At 47.5% G+C, this 25,446-nt stretch overlaps 1 protein-coding gene across 1 annotated transcript in view; it reads left to right on the top strand.

Annotated features, from left to right (window-relative positions):
* LOC149355189 (uncharacterized) overlaps positions 1-893 on the top strand; it is a 173,380-nt gene extending 172,487 nt beyond the window's left edge. Inside the window, exons 7-8 of the mRNA XM_089583697.1 lie at positions 381-470; positions 782-893. Coding sequence (XP_089439823.1) covers positions 381-470; positions 782-838 — 147 coding nt within the window. The 3' untranslated portion in view covers positions 839-893. The remainder of the gene's footprint in view (positions 1-380; positions 471-781) is intronic.
* The last annotated feature ends 24,553 nt before the right edge of the window (positions 894-25,446 follow it).

The raw sequence follows: 25,446 nt of genomic DNA, 5'->3' as shown, positions 1-25,446 counted from the left end.
CTGCGCCTTGTTGATGAAGCGATGATACCTGAACTATGTATAGGCAGGTTTATTTCCTGAACATTTAAGAAAATGTGGGCTGGGACGGGACAGGTAAACTGCTCACGCTACCGGCACCGGGGCACCGATGTCACGTGCAGTGTGTATTTTTGTGGCCGCTGTCACAAATCTGGGGAGGAAGTGGAAGTGCGGGTATAATTTGGATATTGTGGAAGACATCTTGAGGCTGTACCGTCTACAGGAACCGTATGGCATGCATGCTCGCGCGCAGTGAACCGGCGAGAGCCGTCAAATAGAGAGCATTGAACTGGACGGCATGTGAGCTGTCGCTGAAGCAAGCAGCAGTAAAATAAGGCTCCTGAACGTTCTCCGTTTTTCAGGGCTACGACGAGTGCCAGTTCCTCTGCTATGTGAGGAACAGGGAGGCTCCCTACCGATACTGCCGACCGCCAGGTACCGCCTGCACCAAGGTATTAGCGGGAAGCGAGTCTTCCGTTGTGAACGTCATCTGTGCATAGCTTGGAGTGCGCACGTAACACATATATCCTCCTGAGACATTGAGTTAAATTTTGTCTCCGATTTTGTTCGCACGATTAGGATATTGTAATTTAGGTACGAAAACATATTTAAAATATCCTTTCTTCACGCGTTTTCACTGCGCTTCCCAGACTCAGGCTGCGTTCGCGAAAATTTCTTAATTTTTTCCTTCCTTGCGCCACATTTCATGGCTATTTCCCTCAAAGATGCCGGCGCAACAGTTTCCTGCCTTTATCTTTTACAGAACAGTGGGAGGCCTGGAACGTGCAACGTCCTTGGATACTGCATGAGCAACGTTTGATGTGCCATCTTGCTGGCTCTGAAGGTGGAAATAAAAAAAACTGCTCGGCCTTGAAACCTCGCTAAATCATTGCTAGGCTTTGTAATACGCGCGATGGAACGTCACGTTCTGCTTGGTTGATTTGTCGCTGTGTGCTCAAGGGTCCTTTCCGAACAGCTTGACTTCTTGTCTTGCCCTTTGTCTCCGGGATAAAGGGCGTCGTAGTAGGTCGTGACCAAGAACTTCCGCGTTCAGCGGCTGCCAAGGGGGAATGCTTTACAGGTCAGCGTGGGCCATACTCTTGTGCTCATGCGATCCACTCTATACGTGGCCCAGATGAGCCTAGGAACCGGTGCACTCACAAAGGGCTGTCAGTCTTTCGCCCAGTGGGAGGTACAAATGTCTGGAAGCTTTTTGTTTTAAGCTTTTTTTTGTTTTGTTTTAAGACCGCTCACAAAATTATGAGTGTCATTACAGGCTTGGCCACACGATAATTTACCTGATACTTCCTGCCTGCAAGTTTTCACCCATGCGCCGCAATGTCGGCGCATGGGTGAAGCACCGCTAACCAACACAGTGCGTTTGCCTCCAGCAAGTTCGGGTGGCGACGCATGCGGCCCCTCGGCATGAGATGCCGCTGCGTGCTCAAAGCTAAAAGGTTGAATTTTATCCGCACCTGGCCGGAGTTTGGAGACGACCCCGAAGGAATCGCATCGCAGGCCTCCATGCGGGAACAGTATTGGGTAGTGAAGGCCTTCGAAAAAATCATCAGAATACCGACGTTAGCGACTAAATATGGTCAGTACATCAAATACAGGTAGTAACTCATCTCTACACATTTCTGCGTGCCATGTGCATTTACCCAAATTCAAAGTTGTGGTCCTTCTCACTGTATTGTTGTCGACCAAACTTAACATTAAAGCCTCCTATCCAAGGTTGCTCGATACAGAAATCAACAGGAGATTCCATACGTAGGTTGCTGCATAACGGACTCTGAATGAAAGACGAGTTTCCAAGTTTAGTAAAGACAGAGCGCTCAAGCATGCGAAGACTGGGTGCTTTATAAGTGAAGAAGAAGGAGTGAGAAGCGCTGCTTCGATTCCAGCGTCTCCACTACTTGAGCCATGAGCCTCTACTTGCTGCAGCGCAATTTTAAACACATGGCATTTCCTTGGAGTGTGCGGATGTGCAGTTGGAGGCAATGTAAGGTGTCCATGACCCTCTTGCGCTGCAGAATACCGCGGCTAAATCTTTATTTACGTCGGTCAGGGTTATCTATGACGAAGCTTTGTGAGTCTTGCGGAGAAATTGAGCAAATAGGTCACTTATTCCTCTTCTGCCGCCGGTTCGCTGCTCTCCGTAGAATTTACTTGGAGATCCCCCTCGCTCGACTAGGGCTTCCTCTATATATTCCGATTCCAAAGGGATATGCCCTCAAACCAGTGTGTGATTACAGTATTCACGGCTATATAATTACATCTGGTAGATTCTTCTGCTAGAATGGAAATTCACCGCTTTTTATTTTCTGTTTTTTTTTTGTACATATTCTAGTTTAAGAGACAGAATAATCCAAAAACTTTACTTCTTGTACATGAGTGCGTTTGTATCTGTTATGCGCCATGGCTTCTCCCGCCGTGGTACATGCCATTAAGACTGAGGAGATCATGAGCATCATCATTTGGAGAAGGAATGCACGTGTGAAAGAAGAAGCGCTCTAGCTTCTGGTGCGCGTTGCCTTGCTCCTCCCTCTGCGTGCCGTACGCATCAGCCGTCTCGCGGATAATGCCTGGTGCCTGGCGCTCCTCAATGTGATCGGTCAGCTGCCCGCACAGTGACTCAGCTTGGGCCCCCCTTCAACTGTCGTGCGTCCCGGGTGACCGCCACAGCCAAGCGGTCATCGCCTGCTGCCTCCACGGTATGGCTTCACGAGCGTTCGGCGGTGAGCCCAGGGCTTCCCCGAAGAACATCGAGGCTAGATCCGCCGTAACCAAGTGCGTTATGGAGGACACAGAGCAGTACCAGGCAGAGGTTTCCCGTGTACACCAGACGCAACAGCCGTTGTCCACGAATGGCTCCTCAATGCTCAATGGCGAGCCGCGTCACATCCTCCGCACGACCACCTCGAAGACTGGCAGCCTCGGACACGCCAAAGACATCGACACCGCCCCCGCTACGAAACTGGAGGCTCTGCACCCCACTTGCGTATCGGGTGGATATCTTGGCCAAGGATTCGATGTCCGTGGTGTGCACATGAAGAATCGGCGGTTCTTCCATTGCGGGTCGGGAACTCCAGTGCTCGATTCTGCTCTGTAAAGACCACCACAGAAGACACAGAGCAGTACCAGGCATCCGGCACTCCTGTGCGCCAGCCGCACCCTGTGCAGTGCTCTTCCCTGCGCAACAATGGTTTTCTGAGGCCTGCCGTATTAGCGATATGCGACGATCTCCGAGATGGCCAAGCATACATATGAGAAAGGAACCGGCATATTCACCATGAAGTGAAATACGCAGATCTAGCTGTTTGACTGGACCGATAACTTGACAAGAGCACTTCTCTTATCGTGCATGCTGCCATGGCTGCTATCATGGAAACATACTTCACTTAACGTTTGATGTGTGGAAGCGAAAGGAACGGTTTCACCATGATGGGTATTTTCTTTCTGTATGGGCTTTTGTACAAAGATAAGGCGCAGCAAATCATCTGCTGAGTGTTTCTGACGGGGAAGAAGTGGGCCCGTGACGGCATCCATGAAATGTGATTAAGTTTTTTGCAAGAGTCATGGTCGCGGTTTTTATGATGGGCCGCATACACCCTGTTCTTAGAATTCTTCAATAGTCGGATACAACTCAAGAACGAAGCTGCAAACGCCCCTCAAAGGAACCCCACCAGCCAATGGCCTCGATCGATTCCACCCTTGAGTGATTCTCCCCCCTTCCGGAACCCTTGACCTAATAGCATGAAATCGCAGGGGGTGGCAGGTGAATAGGGAGTAACTACGTCTTAATCTGATTAACCGCGGCGTCATGAAAACCGGCTGACGCCATTGGCTGCAGGGCATCCTTTTAGAGGCATCTGCCGCTTCGTTCTTGAGTTGTATCCGACCATAGTATTGCTTTCGTCTTATGGCGCATTCCAATGGGCGAACAGGAGCAGAGCCGCGGGGCAAGGAGGAGTAGACCAGTAGCACCTTGGGGAAAGGAGTACTTGCACTGCCACTGGAACGGTCACTGCATGCGCTCTGCGAGCAGTATACTGCGCGACGATTCTTTCTTACCCATTGTTCTCTGCGTGCGTGCCAGGCGTTTGAAATGGCTTCGAACCGTACAATATTCGACTCGACTGCCGAAATTTCCAGAGATGACTTTCCAGTTTTCTAAGCACCGCAGAGATGTTCCAAATTTTTTGAATGCCATCAAAAGGCGAACGCAGTCCGCACCGACCAATAGCCGTAGCTCGTTTCGCCCAGCTCCCGCGCGACTGCTGCTTCACCTCTGTGGTTGTTGACTTAGACAACTTCTGCTGGCTTTTTTTTGCTGTTTTTTAAAAAATAGCTCGTGTACTCGCTAAATGAGCGCTTCAAGATAATAGTACGCCATTCAGAATTTACCGCGTGATTGCGAGCTTTCTCCAGGAGCGCGGCGATTACGATGACTGCACACTGTTGTTTACAAAGCTGCATACAAAGAGCAATGACATGAAACGCAAGCTTCGCTTTACTTGTGTTAAATATCTTTCTTTTGCGTGAATTGTACCCTTGCTTGTTTACGCAGTGCGAAAAGTCTGTAGGGAACGCAGATGCCGTCGCCCGTTTGGGAAACACTTGATAGCTGGGTTGATGACATCACGTAACTGGCGTTTCTCGCTAATTTTACTTACTTTCTCTCTACGATGTAACCAATACTTGATTTTAAATCGCTTTATCCCCAAGTACTTTCGGTGAAAGTTTGCATTGACTGAAACTGCCTAATTTGTTTTTCAGAAGCGATGGCGGCATTGATCGGGAGACTGGCACGTCGCGCTGTTTATGCGCGTTCTGCGATGTAAGCAGTCGTTGATTTCAGGTCACTGATGTCAAAAGTACACTCGATGCCCATTTGCACTCGCCAAAACTTCTGAATTCGCTCTCCACAGTCGCTGAAATCGCCCACACGAACCGTATGGCCGGCAAGAATGTGACGTTTCAATGCCCATGACTTCGTCGCACCACGCTTTTTACGAGCCTGGACTGCTCTTAATTACTGCACTCGCTGGAGCGGAGCTGCTCCTGTTCTACCCCTGGGTGAAAGTGCTCCAAGTCCCGTTCGCCCAGTGCAAGGCCCTCGCCGGCGTGCTACTGACTGCCCCTGTTTGCCCACTGGAATCCGCCATTACATTCTCGGGGGCGTGAGCTTACCTCCTAACCCCCGGGGTAGTGCTGTTGGTTGCCTTCGCATGGCATAAATCGAACATCATTGTTATCAAGACGGTAAATCTTCTTCATTCGAATGGAGCGCTGTCTTTCAGGGGGTAAACACTACTGCAAGCGTACCAGCCCCTGGCAAGAACCTTGTCTGGTGTGATTGGAGTAACTCGGGTAAGTAAGCTCGAGTTGTTTCGGAGGAGCGTCGTGACAGCTGTCGCCGAGTGGAGAGAGGGCGATGGAGAGCGAGAGACACGGTTACGTGCACATGCCAGAAAGAAGGGGCGAAGGATGAACACAGGCTTTCGCACGTCTACTCGGTGCAACTACGTTAAAAGCCTACCACTTTAGGCTGGGCCCAAATGAAAAGTGCGCTGTGATGGCCCTTTTATCTGGATCACTTTTTTGGAACTGAGCGCTTGTGGTGTCTGTTCTTTCTGCGTCCGTCGTCTTTTTGCGCTGCCTTTTCCAAGGTGGGCCTTTCTACTGCACGTTCTAGTTTGAATGGGCACTTCAGATTCGTTCATAAGCGCGCGGGCCTGCGTACAGCGAGCAGCGACGTCCATGAGATCGCGTAACTCCATGGCGCGCATGCCACGTGACTCTCTCAGCCCCGCCCACGCTGGAGTCGCGCAGTGGCGAGAAGCGTTGAGCACTGCAGCGTGCGCGGGACGGAGATTGCCACGTGGCATGCTTGCCATGGAGTTACGCGATCTCATGGACGTCGCTGTTCGCTCTACGCAGGCGCGCGAGAGATGGCTTAAATTGGAATACCCACGGCTACGAGGGTAACCGTGTTTTCGAAATTCTAGAAACTGATATGAACATTACTAACAGTGCACTGCATGCCTCTGGATAAATAAAGAGCCTAAAAGTAATGGCTAGAAAGTTCAGTATTTGAATATAGTTGGCCAGCCAGATATTTAGCACGTCATTGCTTTGTTATGACGCAGTACACCGCTGACATTGCTATGCCCCAAAAAAAAAACACGATTCTAACTCAAAAAGCCTATTATTAAAATAACAGGAAGTCTTCGGTGAAACATCCTGTATAAACATCGCCAAAGTTTATAAAACACCCTTCCCTCAGGCCAAGTTTGCAGAATCTTAAAAAAAAGAGAGGACTGAAGTTCAAAAATCGATAAAAAGTATCTAGACGCACCGCACGCAAAGCGTAGATTTCTTGTATAAATTGTAAGGCATATTTTTCTAATACAACCAAAGTTAGCGAAAACAGCAGTGCGCATAAGCGCGTGGGTCCACATCTTCGTGATCACGAATTTCTTGCGTTTCGACATATTTTTCTGGGGAAAAATGGTAGCAGATCCCCTTCTTTAAGTCATCGGGCAATGCTATAAAAAGAGTTGAGAGATCTAAAATGTCGGCCGGCCACCCATTGTATGATCTTATCTGAAATCAGAAGCGATAGAGGTATTTGGCCTTAGAGCAATAATCTAGCAGGTGGAGCTGCGATATGATGTTTAAAGAAAAATGTTTTGGTGCGGGCAAAAACTGGCATTTTAGACACTATACTAGCGTTAACACATCATGCCTCTTGGGACCACGGTAGAGACAGCGATACAATGCAGACGGAAAGAGCATCGATATCAATTTCCTATAGAGCTTTTTGCGCGAAACACAATACAAGCCCCCATAAGAAATGCGAACAGCGAAAAACACACCAAAGCGTAAATTTCCTCATCTGTTTTATCTCAGGAGGGCGTAAGGTGAAATTTGAATGAACCACTGTTTCGAAAATGAAGTCAACCTGCAAGAATGCTCCAGTGCACCGGTGTGTACGTTGGCGAGGAAAGAAGAAACGAGAAAACTGCCTTCCCTCTCTCCACATAGATGTGCGCCAAACCTTATTCGCCTGCGCAAACATGCCTAGAAAGTAGGGGTGTGCGAATATCAAATTCTTCGAATGCGAATCGAATGCGAATACTTGGCTCCGAATATCGAATCGAATAATCAAGGATAGACGCATTTAACCACTACAAAACCTTTTTTTGAGCACCCAAGAACATCACAGTTCAACTATCGATTATTCAATGAACACAAAAGGTGTGTGTGGCTGCACAAAAAGTATCAGACTCGAACATTATTCTTAGAAGAATGGAAATATCAGAGAAGATGGCTGGTAAACAGCATTGATTAAGGCTAGCTTGCCATCAGCACGAACGCGCGTTGCTGGGATGAACATAAAAGGTTGTCGTGAAGGAAAACCAGCTGCTCCACATGGTCAGGCAGAAGTAGTTCCCTTCTAGCTGAAACGACTCCTCCAGCCACAGAAAATGCCCTCTCACTTGGCACTGAACTGGCACGTATTGCCAGGTACTGCGTGCACAGCTCTGACCATACCAGCTTCGCAGGTATAGCCACAAAGAAGCTCACCAGCGCAGTCAGCTACAGCATGGCCCTTGGAGGAAGGAATGCGCATTGCTCTGGGCGCCGCCTTGTTGTTATGTCTCTGTCAATAGGGCTTGCGGACCGAAATGAACGCCGGTGCTCACAATGAATATTCGGCTTGATACGAATATTCGCGTCGGGTCGAATATTCGAGACAACACGAATACTTGGATTTCGAATCGAATTCGAATACTAAAAATGTAATATTCGAATTGTATTCGAAAATTTCGAATATTGGCACACCCCTACTAGAAAGGTTAATTATCACTCCGCATCGGCTCGAAACTGCATGACCATATGAATATCGAAAATATTCTGCGAAATAGTTGGATGGAATCCCTAGCCCAGTGGTGGACCTGAGAATGCCACTAGGATAAACGAAACTGCGTTTGTATACATATACAGGACATTTCTTTTTTTTTAAGGTGAAAACCTCGGTTAGCTATGTCGACGATTTCGTGCCCGCAAAAAGGTGTCTTCAGCGATTTCTCCGTTCGTGTGGGGGTTAAGTGAAAAAGGATGATTGTGTGTGATATAGGATGATGCACGTCGAAATTCGGTCGACGTGGAGTAATAAATTCATTAATTAGAGCCAAAAATGCCACTTAGACGTCAAAATAGTATCAAACGTTGATATATTATGAGGATGTGAAAACAGTAGTAGATGTCAAAACTGCGGGAAAAAAACGCAACCACGTGCAACCAGGTTAACAAACAAAAAAATGAAAATGTATCGGAAAAGAGATGATGCAATACTTGGGAGCGATGACGTCGAGCCAACGTGGTTGCCATGGCGGCGCAAGACGTCACGCCGTGACGTCATGTGACGTTGGGTGGGGTCACCGTGACGACATAGGCGAGAGTGCGGTGCCTCGGTGGGTGGGGGCCCGCTGCCCGCGCGCCAACGTGGTTGTCATTGTGACGAGTGACATCATGTCGCCTCATTGAAATGGGGTCACTGACGTCTTGGAGGAGCGGTGGTCGGATAAAAAAAAAGAACCTTGTAGAACACTTCCGCTCGCCGCTTCCGCTCCCGCGCTTCCTCTTATGTCAGTCCTTGCCTCGCCGCCCTCGAGTGCGCGTGCTTCTTTTGAGTTTGTGAATGGTGTGCGCACGTTAGCGCGATTGCCGTTGTGGATGGGGCGTCTACGTCGTAAGACCGGACGTTTTCACGGGTTGCGAAAGGCGACGAGTGTGAAGGAGACATCAGTGCTTTCGCATTCTCCCAGGGCGGGTCGCCGCCGTGAGCCCTAACGTGTTTTTTACGTTCACAGATTTTTATTTTAAAAACTAGAAGGGATACATAAGTGCCGTCTGTGCAGGTGGATTGTACAGCAAGGCGGACGTTATATACAGCTTTCTACAGAGCACTGGAGCATCGTGCTCTACTGTGCTCCGCAGTGCACAGAGATAGCGCATGCTCAGACCATGCACAAAGATGCGCCATCTCGAACCAGGCGTCCCCGCTCGCTCGCGCACTGTGGGGCGCAGTCGAGCATGGCTCTCGAGCGCTCCGTAGACAGGTCTGTGGACGACTGTACGCGATAGAGCTAAACTAACAGATGATTAATTAACTAAAATGAATTAAATTTTTATTTTAGGGAGCAAGATTGCACTGCAGAATTGAAGCGCTTCAACATCCAAGGTCAGCCTAGTTTCTAAATCTTCTTTATGGGTAACGTGGTTCGAAATGTCGAACCTCAGAATTACGCGTTCAACTCTTTCAGTTGGCTCACCCGCGTCGCCGATTAATAAAATTTCGTCGCATGCATTCCTAACGCAGTAAATACAGACGAAATCTTAGTATTTTATGACGTACAGCCACTGAACGTGATTTATGCGACGATACTACTCGTAGCGACACCATTTTATAAATATGCAACGCGGAAAAGCCAACACAAAGAGATTTGAAATGCGTAATCTTTACGTTAGACTATTCGAATCACAGTCAAGATAAAGAACGTTCAAAACCTGGGCACACCTTCCATGTTGACCGGCTTCAATGTCACAATATAATCCCGCCCCCACTCAAAACTAAAAAGTTCAGTAGTGAATTTTAGATACAAGTAATCGTGTAATTATGGAGCTGTGTCACGTACGTAATGTCCGCCTTGCTGTACAATCCACTTGCGGAGACCGCACCGACGAATCTCGCACAGTTTTGAAAGTAAAACTCTGTAAAGAATAAAAAAAAATCACACTTTGCATGCTGCACTTGAAATCACAAGGCTTCACAATGCGTACATTTTGCAAACTTGAGTGATCCAATTGGCCAGTGATTGGCAGATCGCCACCGCGTTACGGTTTGTGCGGCTCAGTAAAAGATGAAACAATCCAGACGACAAGTTCAAACCGCAGGATATCATCATTCGGAGGCAATTGCATAGAGTACGGTCTGTCGGAGGTTTGCAGCTCGCAAACGGAGATCGTTGTTACATGATTAATTGCATTAAAAAGTCAGTGTAGCTCCACTGACGCTCAAGACGAGCATTCACACCGTAACATCGCTGCAATATGAAGTAAGACTTCGACTGATGTTTCGCGGAGAATAGTACTTCTTCTACACGGAGTATCGAATTTACGGAGATTTAGCAGGGGTTGTTTTCTCTTAACCAGTATCGCACGTGTCTACAACTGTTTTTTTTTCAGAAGGTCGCTGTTTAAAAACACATGCAAAAAATCATGAATGGCACCCCTGAAGACAATGGAATCTTGTCTATTAGCGAGAGTTACTGTTTCGAAAAAAAAAATAGGACAGTTAGGAGACAGTCCCTACTCAATCTTATGAACACGAGTGCAAAATTTCACTGAACGGTGTACTTTCTTGACATATATCTGTTCCTGCCACTCATAAGGAGATCTCTTTATCTACGTCCAGCTGAATCAGAGACTGAAGCATTTTGTGAGAGATGCAGATCACAGGTAGCTGTTTAGCCCTGACATTACACAAACGAAGAAACTAGGATCGGCCTCCAACAAACTCGCTGCAACTACAATGTCTCCAATGAAGCTATCGAGTTAAAATTCTGATTTGACAATCCACCAGTCCGGATCGGAGGCTGCTTGGGTTTCTCGAGATAAGAAACAGGCGATCCAGACGTTGGTAAGTTATGACGCAATGGCTCCAAAATGGGCGGCGCCCGCTGATATGCAGGCGCCTTTTTAAAAGTGGACGGGGAAGGCGGGGACATAGGACAATATTGAACAAAACTTTGTTCGCAAAAAAAGTCCAAGAAATGCACTGCGGAACCCCTCCCCCCTCCCCCGCCAAGAAGATCCATAAATCCCCCCCCCCCCCCCCCCTCGTGTGTTGCATGGCAACAGGTGAGTACAGCTTTGCAACCGCACATCGTTTGCCAAGCTCAATTCCAGCATTTGGCGAGGGATCGCCTTGGGATCGCCTTGAAGCCGTTAATCGAGAGGCAATGAGGGTAACCACTTGACTTCCACGCAAATGCACAGATCACAGCATCAGGCGGGCTGGTTCAGCGTCACGATGCCCGAGCGCGCAGGGCTGATGCTTGATCGGACTCCATTCAGCAGCCGCCACGGCCAGTTCTTCGTCGCTTGCATTTTTATTAACTGAGTGTCAGCAAACCAACAGATATACGTCGAGCAACATTAACTTATGCGGCGTCGCCCCTTCGCGATCGAATTACTGGGCGAGATTATCACCGGCTCCATCGTGATTTACGTGGATGCAAGCACCCAGGCCTGTGAAAGAGAAAACGCAGTTTACTGTCCAAGTTTCGACTACCGGAACCTCCTTTTACCTTCTTCCATGCTGAGCTCATTGCTGTTCAAGAGGCGGTTTGCTCTGTGGCCGCCATTGCCATGCTCCCTACAGTCCGCATTTCCATCCGCATCGACGCCCTTCCAGCAACGCGGCTACTCCGAAGCCTCAGTCGCAGCCCAGAAATTTGCCAAAACATCAATCGTCTGGCGGCTGACACCCCGTAGCCAGTTCGTATTGAGTGCGTCCCTCGTGACCACCTGTGTTCCCAAAGCCGTGCAGATTTTGCGACCCTCCTAGCGAACCTGACCTCGTCAATGCCTCGGCTCTTCAATCTTGATGATGCTACCCTCACTTTAAAAAGAACGGAGCACCACTGGCGCCACGCACGTGCTCTTGTCCCTCCCTGTGCGGAAGGCCTTCCCCGCGGTTTTACACGTGCACCGTGGTTGCACTTCGGAGGATCATGGTCGGTGTTGCCGCCACTCCTGTCGCAGCGTTATGTGGCCTAAATTTCAAGACTTATATCCCCGCCCGGAATTAAAGGGAAATGATAGGTGGAACAGTTAAGGGACAGGAAGAGGGCAGAGTGGGTCAGGGATGATTACCATGATTACCATATGCAATAATGTAATCATGAAGGTAGCCGCAAACACTTGTTCACGAGAATCCCTTGGCGCTCGCGCTGAACGACAGAAGAACTGGTAGAGACAAAGGGAGTCCTAACCTCGAAGGAAGGACTTCCAAATACTGCTTGCTGTGAAATGCAAACCGCCGGCAAAAGAGTATAAAATGGTCTATTGTTTAAACTTCTCCACATGAGTCACAAATGTTTGTCGTAGCGAACTCCCATCTGCGTAAGTACAAATTTAGGTGCAGGATTCTGCATCGCAGAAGCGTCACTGATACCTGAGAGCACGTTCCACTTTAATAACATTATTCGTAATATGCTGAAGCCAGTCCAAACTTGGGTGCTAAGTAACACCTAGGAATTTAACCGCCTCCACCTGCGGAATTGGGGTGGAGCGGTAGACTTGTAAAAATCAGATGGATGCGATAAGAGACAAAGAGGGCAATGTCATTAGCAATATGGATAAGATAGTTAAAGTAGCCGAAGAATTTTACACAAATCTATACAGTAGTGATTGCAATCAGAATGTTACTGAGAGAGGCAGTGGAACTCAGCAATGGGACATCCCGCCAGTAACAAAGGAGGAAGTAAAGAAAGCCTTGGGAGCAATGCAGAGGGAGAAAGCAGCTGGTGAGGATCAGATAACAGCAGATTTGTTGAAGGATGGAGAGAGATTGTGCTCGAAAAACTATCCACCCTGTATACGCAATGCATTGTGACCTCGAGAGTACCAGAAGCTTTGAAGAACGCTAACATTATCCTAATTCATAAGAAAGGAGACGCCAAGGACTTGAAGAATTACAGACCGATCAGCTTATTGTCTGTTGCCTACGAGGTATTTACAAAGGTAATCGCTAATAGGGTCAGGACAACCTTAGACTTTAATCAACGAAATGACCAGGCAGGCTTTCGTAAAGGATACTCGACAATGGACCATATTCACGCAATCAATCAGGTGATAGAGAAATGCTCAGAATATAACCAGCACCTATATATAGCGTTCATTGATTACGAGAAAGCATTCGACTCAGTAGAAACCTCAGCTGTCATGCAGGCATTGCGGAATCAGGGTGTAGAAGAGTGTTATGCGAAAACATTGGAAAATATTTATAACGATTGCACAGCTACCATAGTTCTCCATAAAGTCAGCAATAAAATTCCAATAAGGAAAGGTGTCAGGCAGGGAGACGTGATCTCGCCTATGCTATTCACTGCCTTTTTACAGGAGGTATTCCGGAGCCTGAAATGGGAACAGTGGGGGATAAGAGTTAATGGAGAATACCTAAGTAATTTGCGATTCGCTGATGACATTACCTTGTTAAGTCACTCAGGACTTTTTTAAAATTTCACCAGCGCTGCGACTAGGAACAAGAACAGAGAAGGAAGACAAGGACAAGCGCAAGGACAAGGACAGCTTCCTTCTCTGTTCTTGTTCCTAGTCGCAGCGCTGGTGAAATTTTAAAGATGTACCAACTAGCTCAAACCACCATTTTGCTCACTCAGGACATGAACTGCAAAGCATGACCAATGAATTATACAGGCAGAGCAGAACAGTGCGGCTAAAAATTAACATGCAGAAAACCAAAGTAATGTTCAACAGCCTAGCAAGGGAACAGCAGTTCGCAATTGATAGCCAGGTGCTGGAAGTAGTAAGAGAATATGTCTACTTAGGGCAGGTAGTGACCGCAGATCCGGATCATGAGCGGGAAATAACTAGAAGAATAAGAATGGGGTGGAGCGCATATGGCAGGTTCTCTCAGATCATGCATGGTAGCTTACCAATATCCATCAAGAGAAAAGTATACAACAGGTGTATCTTACTGGTACTCACCTATGGGGCAGAAACGTGGAGGCTAACGAAGAAGGTTCAGCTTAAGGACAACGCAGCGAGCTATGGAAGGAAAAATGATAGGTGTAACATTAAGAGATCGGGAGCGGGCGGAGTGGGTGAGAGAACAAACGCGCGTTAATGATATCCTAGTTGAAATCAAGAGGAAGAAGTGGGCGTGGGCAGGGCATGTAATGCGAAGGCAAGATAACCGATGGTCCTTAAGGGTAACGGAGTGGATTCCAAGAGAAGGCAAACGTAGCAGGGGGCGGCAGAAAATTAGGTGGGCGGATGAGATTAAGAAATTTGCGGGAATATGGTGGCCGCGGCTGGCGAAGGACAGGGTTAATTGGAGAGACATGGGAGAGGCCTTTGCTCTGCAGTGGGCGTAGTCAGGCTGATGATGATGATGATGATGTACAAAGGGGTGTATGGCGGCAATACCAGCTCGCCGCACTTGCTGACCTTAAAGGGATACTGAAGCAAAATCTGAGAATTGAACAAAAAGGCTGAATATAGATCCTCGGAATGTGATTACACCGAAATCTAGTCGTCACTGCGCATATTTTTCAGTGGATGGTTTTATTTTCGATGTTTCATGAGCGCGCGCCAAGCCCTCCCGGTCGGCGCGAGGTGAAAAGCGTGACGTCATGGGACCCTCCCGCGGCGACAAATATGGCGGCGCCCTTCGATGCATTTAACCTCGCTTCGGACTGGTTGCGTCGTTGTTACTGGCTTCTTCAGCGCGTTCACTGGCCATAAATGGGCCACCAGTCTTTCGCTTCATCTGCTGTTGCACATAAGAAAACTTGAGAGTAATAAATTTGCTTTATTTTTTATTTAGAGTGATGATTCTGCCCCCTTTAGGCTAAGAGGGGTGTCGGTTTGTTGACAACAATGCTTCCCCTCCTAACCACCAGATGGCGCCACTAGTGTGAACATCGTCGGGCTTCTGTTTTAAAGGCTAGAATGCTAGAAATGGCACAAGGTCCGGACAAAGTAGCTGCATTTAGCGGAGGTAAGCATGCATAATGTTATGGTATGTAGACAGCATCGATTAACATTTTGGCATATCTGTGTACGCCGTGAGCAGACGACAGACATAGAAAAGCAGCGAGTAGCGATGGCAATCGTGCTTCTGCGGGAACGGTGGGCGCGCGGGTGTTATGACGTCTAGTGGCAGCTTCCACAGGCGGCCACCAGGTGCAACGATACGGCAATAAATCGCTAAAAAAAGCAAGTTATCCGCCTTTTTCGCTAAAATGCTTGTCATATTTATCAATTTTAGCAGTCAAGCTTTTGTTTACATGCAAAAGAGCAGCTCCAAAAGCTTGGTTCAGTATCCCTTTAAGTGATCAATTAACTTGGTCCAACCAGTCTTCGAGAACATTCAGGTATGCCTGCAAACACTGGTAAAGAGCATGAATATTCTTAGCTGAGGCAAAAAAAGCTATATCATCCACGTATACAAAAGCTGTAATATTAGGATGAATGGGGATGTCCAGAACCAATATGTTAAAAAGCAGCGGTGACAGAACAGATCCTTGCGGCAAACCTCTTGATTGAATATAGGTATTAGAACAGAAAGCGCCATCTGTACAGACGGAAAATCTTTTAAAATTCACAAATTCAGGCATAAACGTAGTACAGTGGATATAGCTGAGCAAGTTTGCTAAGAAGGACCGTTTGTTCCACGCTTTTTTAGGCCTTAGCAACATCAAGTGTCACCAAGGCCGAAACTTCCCTCTTGCGCAGTGAAGGTCGGATTCGGCTTTCGAGATCCTCATGAGCGGACCATATGGAACAACCGCGACGAAAGCCAACCTGTGCGGAGCTGCGGCCGTTAACGCAACGAACATAACTTAGGAGGGTAGCTGTGTAGGCCAGTTGGTGAGACATGAAGGCGCTAGACACCGCAGCGGACACGGGACATAGAAAGAAGACGACACAGGGCGGTACTTGCAACTAAAATTTTATTTGAAACTTCATGGCTTTATAAAGACAGAGGCACGTGTGATCTTACAATCAGGTAAAAAAGATGAATGAAAAGCAACAGATAGCAAAACCTAACTGACAACAATGCACAGGAAAGATATGCGCGTCACAATGTACAGAAATCAGACTTTAAAACGTTATGCAAAGCTCATCATGCGAGTCACAATCTACATAAATCAGAAGTGTTAAAAACCGTCGACCGCATGTGGAAGCAGAAAAACCACAAGACAAAGGAAGAAAAAGAACGTTAAAAGGAAGCCACCCAACCTGTTACCTGTCAAGGAAACCCAGTTCTTTTTGGAGGATGGAAACCGAAGGCGAACTAACGCATTCATCCGGTTGCGAGCGCAAGATGGCAATGGCCTCCACAATCTCTCTCTCGAGCTGCCCCTTCCTTCTTCCAACAATCTGGGTCTGGCTGAACTGAGGGCAACAACCCCGACACTTGCGGCAATGAACAGGCAGATTCGAACCCCCCGCCTCCCCCAAGGAACGCGCATGTTCTCTCAAGCGATCATTTAAGCACCTACCGGTTTGTCCAATATAACCACGCCCACAACTGAGGGGGATCTTATAGATTACCCCTGTTGCACATGCGACACGCTTATTTTCTTCCAAATGTTTCTTGCCGCAAGTTCCTCGAAACGAGTCCCCTTTTCCCACTAGATTGCATAATCTAGAGAGCTTACAGGGTGCCGAAAATACAATGTCGATGCCATATTTGCCTGAAATCTTTTTGAGATTATGTGAAACCCTGTGCAGGTAGGGAATGACTTCCACTTTTTTCTGGCCGGCAGGTTCTTGGGAAGCAACTTTTTTCTTTTTACTGAGCTTATTGGCCACTGTTTCAGCAACCGCAGTTAACAGAAACCTCGGGTACCCTGCCTTTTCCAGCCGCTCTACTTGAAGGAAAAAACTGGACTTCAACATATGAGTGCATGATTTTAAAACTGCGGATCTAAAACAGGAGGAGGCAATACCCCGCTTTACCACCTTGGAGTGGGAGGAATCAAAAGGCAGCAATGCTTTCTTTGACCTAGGTTGGAAGGCCCAGCACACATGATCACTTCTGTTAAAAGATAACTTTAAATCTAGAAACTGAATGGATCCGTTTTGTGGAAGTTCTAGAGTGAATTTAAGAAATTGTGAACAGTTTGAGAATACCCTTAAAATCATGCCAGCTACTTCTGTCAAAGAGTCATGAGAAGAAAGTTTCAAAATAATTAAAAAGTCGTCTACATATCTGATGATCTTTGCTATGAAAGGTTGGGTTAGCTTGAGCTCGAGCACTCGACCTAGACGCGCAAGAAATATTTCACACAGCACTGGCGCGACACTGGAACCTATACAAATTCCTTTTTTCTGCACATACAATTTCTCGCCAAAGGAAACAAAAGTAGAATCAAGATAAAAAGCGAGCAGCTCCATAAAAGAATCAGGCGACACACCACAGGTATTCTGGAATCCAACCACGCCGGTAACGTCAATCAGTTCTCTTACTGCACTGAAAAGTTCATCGTGCGGAATCGAGTAAAACAACTCTTCCACGTCGACGGACAACGCACAGTTGGCACTTGGAACACCAGAATTCAATGCTGCAACCAAGGTGTCAGACCCAGCTATCTTGAAAGGATCATCAGGCTTTAGTTGTCCCAAATGTGTTTTAAGGAACTTGCTTACTTGGGCCTGCCAGCTTGCTTACTTGGGCCTGCTACTTCCGCAGAGCCTATTTGAAGAAAAAGCCATCAGTGCCGTGAGTAAGAACTTTAAGCCTGTATCTCAAAAACCTTCCAAAGTTAAGAGCAGGGCAGTGGCTCTTTTAGATAAACTCAACCTACAGAAGCTATCAAAACAGGTGCTGGGATGTGATTTGAACGTTCTGAGCATCTTCTTCACGGCAAAGACGCATAAAGATCTGTGCCCATTCAGGGCTATAGTTACAGAAAGAGGAAGCTGGCAGGCCCAAGTAAGCAAGTTCCTTAAAACACATTTGGGACAACTAAAGCCTGATGATCCTTTCAAGATAGCTGGGTCTGACACCTTGGTTGCAGCATTGAATTCTGGTGTTCCAAGTGCCAACTGTGCGTTGTCCGTCGACGTGGAAGAGTTGTTTTACTCGATTCCGCACGATGAACTTTTCAGTGCAGTAAGAGAACTGATTGACGTTACCGGCGTGGTTGGATTCCAGAATACCTGTGGTGTGTCGCCTGATTCTTTTATGGAGCTGCTCGCTTTTTATCTTGATTCTACTTTTGTTTCCTTTGGCGAGAAATTGTATGTGCAGAAAAAAGGAATTTGTATAGGTTCCAGTGTCGCGCCAGTGCTGTGTGAAATATTTCTTGCGCGTCTAGGTCGAGTGCTCGAGCTCAAGCTAACCCAACCTTTCATAGCAAAGATCATCAGATATGTAGACGACTTTTTAATTATTTTGAAACTTTCTTCTCATGACTCTTTGACAGAAGTAGCTGGCATGATTTTAAGGGTATTCTCAAACTGTTCACAATTTCTTAAATTCACTCTAGAACTTCCACAAAACGGATCCATTCAGTTTCTAGATTTAAAGTTATCTTTTAACAGAAGTGATCATGTGTGCTGGGCCTTCCAACCTAGGTCAAAGAAAGCATTGCTGCCTTTTGATTCCTCCCACTCCAAGGTGGTAAAGCGGGGTATTGCCTCCTCCTGTTTTAGATCCGCAGTTTTAAAATCATGCACTCATATGTTGAAGTCCAGTTTTTTCCTTCAAGTAGAGCGGCTGGAAAAGGCAGGGTACCCGAGGTTTCTGTTAACTGCGGTTGCTGAAACAGTGGCCAATAAGCTCAGTAAAAAGAAAAAAGTTGCTTCCCAAGAACCTGCCGGCCAGAAAAAAGTGGAAGTCATTCCCTACCTGCACAGGGTTTCACATAATCTCAAAAAGATTTCAGGCAAATATGGCATCGACATTGTATTTTCGGCACCCTGTAAGCTCTCTAGATTATGCAATCTAGTGGGAAAAGGGGACTCGTTTCGAGGAACTTGCGGCAAGAAACATTTGGAAGAAAATAAGCGTGTCGCATGTGCAACAGGGGTAATCTATAAGATCCCCCTCAGTTGTGGGCGTGTTTATATTGGACAAACCGGTAGGTGCTTAAATGACCGCTTGAGAGAACATGCGCGTTCCTTGGGGGAGGCGGGGGGTTCGAATCTGCCTGTTCATTGCCGCAAGTGTCGGGGTTGTTGCCCTCAGTTCAGCCAGACCCAGATTGTTGGAAGAAGGAAGGGGCAGCTCGAGAGAGAGATTGTGGAGGCCATTGCCATCTTGCGCTCGCAACCGGATGAATGCGTTAGTTCGCCTTCGGTTTCCATCCTCCAAAAAGAACTGGGTTTCCTTGACAGGTAACAGGTTGGGTGGCTTCCTTTTAACGTTCTTTTTCTTCCTTTGTCTTGTGGTTTTTCTGCTTCCACATGCGGTCGACGGTTTTTAACACTTCTGATTTATGTAGATTGTGACTCGCATGATGAGCTTTGCATAACGTTTTAAAGTCTGATTTCTGTACATTGTGACGCGCATATCTTTCCTGTGCATTGTTGTCAGTTAGGTTTTGCTATCTGTTGCTTTTCATTCATCTTTTTTACCTGATTGTAAGATCACACGTGCCTCTGTCTTTATAAAGCCATGAAGTTTCAAATAAAATTTTAGTTGCAAGTACCGCCCTGTGTCGTCTTCTTTCTATGTCCCGTGTCCGCTGCGGTGTCTAGCGCCTTCATGCAACGAACATGCTTTGTGAGGCGACTGTGTACTACTTTTTATATCAACCTAACTGAATTTCAGGGTAAAACAATTCGCCGTATATTGTCTAATTGAAATGTATTTTTCAAAAGCAAAATTACTTTCGCAATCTTCCAACTGTGAGGAATCGACGTTTTATCCGATGACGCATTTACGAAATCCAGGTGAGTTGTGAAGTCTAACGCTAAAATCTTCAACATGCCCACAGAAGCCCCATCAGATCTCGGGCGGCAGACTGCATTGAGGAGACAATTAACAGGAGCTCCGACCCATCGACCTCAGTGTAGCCCGAGCTCGGGGCGAGTGTGTGCAAACATTCCGTTTCCTGCATCTCGAAACGTAAAGCGAAACCTAAACATAAAGCCTGAGCACTACGTTCAAGGTTTTGCTAAGCCTCCTGAGGAGATAACACTATTGACTTTGTGTGGTTGGAAGCCAGAGAGTTCTTAATCTGCGCCGTGAATCTACTTCTTCTTCTTCGTTTCTTTCTACTCTTCTTCGGAGATGTCACGAAGGGATTGATTACATTGACGTTTATGCCGAATAATGTCCCTACTTGACCAAAAGTTTACTTACGCTAATTTTGCGCTCGACATATTGTTCAGGTTGTGAACAATATTTATTTTTAATATTAGGGCTGTGAAGCACCTAGTATTTTAATTAGAAGCGTTCAAAAACCTTTGTAGCAGACGACGCAGTCCCCTAGCGGCGTGTTGGTCAACTAACATTCAAGACCGGAAATGACGCACCAATGAGACGCTGGCTCGCCGGTTTCAGGCGTTCTCTAGTGAGTGAGCGCCCCTTGTAGGCCTTTTTATTTCTGGTGCGTTTCTGGATGTTTTCGCCGCGATGCGATCGATGGTATCCGACGATGATGATGAAAACGTTTATTAAAGCCTTAGTTGAAGGGAAGGTTAATCGCGTCCCTAGTCCGGGACGCCGTTGGTGAAAGCCGCTGCCCGTGCTCTGGCGACGAGGGCTCGTTGTTCCTCGAGGTCCGAGCTGGACAGGGCCGCCTCCCAGCCCTCCCGCGTTGGCTGATTTATGATCTCAATGCTGTCATTTTTCTGACAAGCCCATACCATGTGGTACAAGTTTGCCTTCTGGCCACAAAATTTGCACTGTGCCGAAAAGGACTCGGGCTGAATGGCTCGGGCTCAAGCTCGGGCCGAAGCGTGTGCGCGCTCGTTTCCTTCAACTCCCTGGTGACCTGGTACCCATATTAATTCCTTCCGTTCAGCTGAAGTCCTACATTGACTAAGAATTTTGCAGGCTAGCGGCGTGATTCTGCCACGCATATAGTTTCTATAAGCCACCTGGGAATCTGTAACTATGTATTTAGATTCGGAGTGAGTTGCGGCTAGGGCTATCGCTACTTCCTCCATAGCCTGTGTATCCCCGTTACGAACTGAAAGCCCGTCCACGACTTGCATTTGGTGCACCACTGAGATTGTTGATATTCCTTGTACAGGACCCGCAGCGTCCACGAAGAAGGCTCCTTCTTTTGTTGAATAGCACTCGTTCATCTTCTTGCTCCTCGCCACTCGTCTAGCATGATGGTGCTCCGGGTGCATGTTTTTGGGAAGCGGGAGCGTAAGGAATTTGTTCTTCCACTCTTTAGGTATATCTTGTCTCTCAGCCACTTGCTGCGGAAAGCTAATGTTTAAATCTTCTAAGACCCTGCGGCCGGTCGTAGTTGTGGCCAGTCGCACTACCTGGCTTGTAAGATGGGTATTCGAGAAAAATTAACTGCTAGCATCATGTCGACGCAGTGCGCGGCCAACGTTGTACGTGGTTGCAGAAAGGAGTGCGGAAAGCATCATTGTACCCTTCGGCTACTTGTCTTTAAAGGGAAGCTGAAGCGTTTTTCGAATTCATTAAAATGCTCACGTGTGGATGTGGGAACCTTATAAATCATGCGGGTGAAATTTTTTTACAGATTCATAGCTTAGGAGCGACGTAATGGCCGTTTAAAATTGCGCGGTAGCTCCGTCCATGGAGGAAAAAAAACTCCATGGCTCCGTCCCCCGCCGTCCGCCGAGCTCTGCTGATGACTCTGACGATGCGAGCCGAAACCGGAAACCGCGGAGTGGTGACGTAAACACCGGTGGTCCGTCGCTTCGCAGCCTCCGCCACCGTGCTTGTTTCTGCGTGCGTGCCATCATAAGCTGCCTCAAGCTGCCGTGTGTTCCTGTATTTGTGCGTTTTTATGTTTGTGGTGAGGTACAGAAACGTGTGCAGCATTGAATGAAGCGGTGGACCCATCATGCCGGCGTTCTGCGCAGCCTTCGGCTGCTCGAACTCCAGCGGCCGCGACTATGTGGTCTTTCATTATTTCCCGCGAAATAAGAAGTTCTCAGAGAAGTGAGTCGCTGCTGTGAAGCGAAGGGATTTCATGCCGTCAAAGACAACACTGCTATGCTCTGACCACATTCGTGATGAAGAAGACTATCACCAGAGCCTGTCGACAGTGCGTTCATTGGGCCTGTCAACAGTCAGCTCAACTGAAACCCAGCGCAATACCGTCTCTCTGTTTTCTGATAATTTCTGTATTTCTTGGGAGCACCAGCAGTCTTCTTCATTCTCCACTGGAATGCAGCGGACACAGGAACACCTATTTTGGAAGTAGAGTGTTTACAATGACATCACTCAACTGCCAGAAATACATTTCTAATAACGCATGTAGGCGTAAAAAATTGCCGACTGCCGCATGGCTTCATACATTAATAATAATATTATATAATTGTGCGCCAAGTGTGTTACAGCCAGCCTTGCGATTCGTTCTGCTCGGTTGCAGCACGAGTCCATCTAGTAGTGAAAAAATCACTTGCCGCTAGATCTGAAAACAAACACGATAGGGGCTGCCGCAAACGGATGAAAGTATTCTTACAAGGACATGTAGCATGAACCAACTCGCCAAAACAATGATTTTAATTTACTGCTAGCTCCCATCTTGGCACGCAGAACGGAAGGCGCACGTTTGTCACCTAGACGAGTTCTGTCGGAAAGCGCGCAGAACTTGTTTTACGCGTGTGTTATGAACCGAGCCGGCATGCAGCGACCATGAAGTTGTGCAAGCATAAAATTTGCGTGCAAAAAGAGCCTGATAACTTCTTGCGCATGCCAATGATCTGTGTGGATTACAAGCAGATTTGCGGCAGAACCGAGAAGCGGCAAGACAAAAATGCCGATGATCGCATCCCGCTTACATTGTATCAGGAAAATTACGTGGAGCAGTGCTATACTACATTTGCTCGCCTCAAAATTCATCCATTGTATCTCTGAATGTAGTTTGGCAAGAAGAGTATACTTATCAAAGTCATTTCCAACACGTGGAGATGCTGACACTTCGCTTTCGTTCGAGCCAAAATCACGCGGCTTGCGCCAGCGTCATTTCTTTCTTGGAGAGGTTTGCTCTTTGCAATCGGTTCTAACATGTAGGGGATGACGCCAAGATACTCTGGGTAATCTTCGATGTGTTCCATCGTCGTATAAGAAGCAAACCAACAGCCTCGAACCACCGAGCGCCGCACTTCATGTGTAGCGGCGGCGGCCGAGCCGGGCCACCGAGCCAGCGCCATTTTTGACGTCACGAGGCGCCCAACCAATCACAGGCGGCAACGAGACGCGCGAGCTCGCCTGAGGCTGCTGCTGCACTTTTCGCCAAAATAAAATAGGTTTGCGCTTTCCTGTGCGTAATTTCGACGAGAAATTCGAATTCCGAGGGTAGAAAACTGTAAAGTGCATCTCTTCTTTCAATTTTTCTGAGAAACCTTTCAGCATCCCTTTAACTCGATCTCGAAAGCTGGTGTTACCTGTTTGTAGTACAGGTTTTAACGTGAATTTCACTCTCTTTTTCGAAAAAGATAACAATGGTGTGCGTCTGAGGCTTCTCTCTCGCTCTAACCCATTTTGTGGGCAGAGCTTAGTCAATAGACCTCTTGCGCTCTACATCATCAGTGCATGTATACGTGTTTCTACATGGTCCTCTCGGCCAAGCATGCCATGTTCAGAGGGTAAGGGGGCGTGTCTAATCGGGAGAATAAAGACGACGGGGGAGCGCTGGTCACAAGCTAGCTTATCCGGTTCAGAAGCTAAAGTGCACGGCTTTGCTCATCGAAACACGCACTCCCTTTTGACGTCACGTTGTTTACAGCAGGCAGAGATCTAAGGAGAGGTCTGCTTAGTCTGAAAGGGAATCGACATGCACGCGTTCATTGCGGGTGCAGCTCTACGCGATGCTCAATAATGCCGTCTTGCACCGAGTGTATCTGCTGCCGCGAAGACGGTACCCTCAAGACTGACCGGCGATGTGGGGGTCATCAGGTCCCCCTTCTCGTGCGGTTCCATGTACATTGGTCAAACTAGCAGGTGTGTCAGCAAACGTCTAATGGAGCATGAGAACACAAGAAAAAATGATCCCTTTTCCTAACAGGCGCCCACTGCAGCAGATGCGAACGCAAGCGTGAGAAAGATTACGCAGAAGCAGAGCAAAAAGTGATCCCCTTGCCCATACTTCTTATCGATGCAAGGAGTACTGCTAATGCGTTCCTGATAACAAGAACACGCACATCCTGTTCTGACACAGCGATAGTCTAACACGCGAGGTAATGGAGGCCTTCTGTATTCACTACAAGGGTACGATGTGTAACAGCAGCCCTTCCATTGTATTATCCAAGAGGAAATTGGGTTATCTGACCTCCCACGTGCCTTCCAGGTAACTTTTGTTGCCTTGGTAAGCCTTTCGATGCCTGTCTTTCGTTCTTGAATAAAAAAACAAACATTTGATAGTCAGCGCTTGTTTGTGTTAGTATTTTTTTATAAAGACAATAACTACACTGCACGCGCAGCACAGCGCACATGTGCTGTTAGCTCGCGTGCCCGCTCAAAAATGCCGACGTGATAATACAAGCTCTTTTGCTACTTGGCCTCAATTCGAATATGCCTCCTTCCTTCGCGATGTACGAACTTTGCACAGGCTGTAATCGAATACTGCCAGGCAAACATCCCGTCGCGATCATCCACATGAAACACGTTTAAAACTTTTTCTGCGGTGTTTAATCCGATTTAAGATGCGTGTTATGTGATTTAATATACGTTTTTTCATACATAACGAGTATTTATTGAGCAAAGTGCTGCGCGCGCCACCGGTACCAGCGCTTTGTACGGGCCGCATCCAGCAGACGCTTCGAAACTGCCATACTCCCGTTTCAAACATGCGTCACTTCCGGTGGGCGGTATTGGCGCCCGTTTTTCCAGTTTCGGTATTGAAAATTGTGATTTTTGCTTGCCGTTGGCACCTTAACTGCTTGAAACTGGAACGTAATGTTTTGTAGGTAACATTATTCAGGGGTGCACTATTAAAAAACTACAGTTTACGGTTTGCAAAAGTAGGAATTTAAAACAGCATTTTGCTGCAGCAAAACTTGTGGGTTCACAATCGAGTGATTGCGTGCCCAGAAAAAGCACACCAGTCGGCATATGGGCACCATTACAGGTACTCACGACAAAGAGAAAGATGAAGGGAGGACGTTGAACCCTCGTGCGTGAAGCGGTATACATGTCATCGAACGCGTTCGGCGCTGGTCACGCGACGAACGTCTCGTGTTGCCCGCCGAGAGACTTCGATTCCCAAGATCCACGTCATTGCTGCTGCTCTGCTCGAAGACATCGGCGGACTATGCCCTCCCTGCCCCCCTCTCGGTGCAACGCGACGATGTTCCAGCGCTCCGGTGAACCAACTCAGGCGGCACAGGCGGTGCTCAGAGACGAGGACCTCGGCCCTTGGTACTACGGCGGAGCCTTTCTTGACGCCTGGTGCGGCTCACGAGCCCACGGTGGTACCCGAGCGTGGAGCGCCCCTGTTT

This window comes from Amblyomma mixtum, chromosome 3 (genome assembly GCF_055824585.1).
Source record: "Amblyomma mixtum isolate Tamu chromosome 3, ASM5582458v1, whole genome shotgun sequence".
In the NCBI taxonomy this organism is placed as follows: domain Eukaryota; kingdom Metazoa; phylum Arthropoda; class Arachnida; order Ixodida; family Ixodidae; genus Amblyomma; species Amblyomma mixtum.
The sequence above is the reverse complement of the archived record's forward strand: the minus strand, read 5'-3'. Positions and strand labels throughout refer to the sequence as shown.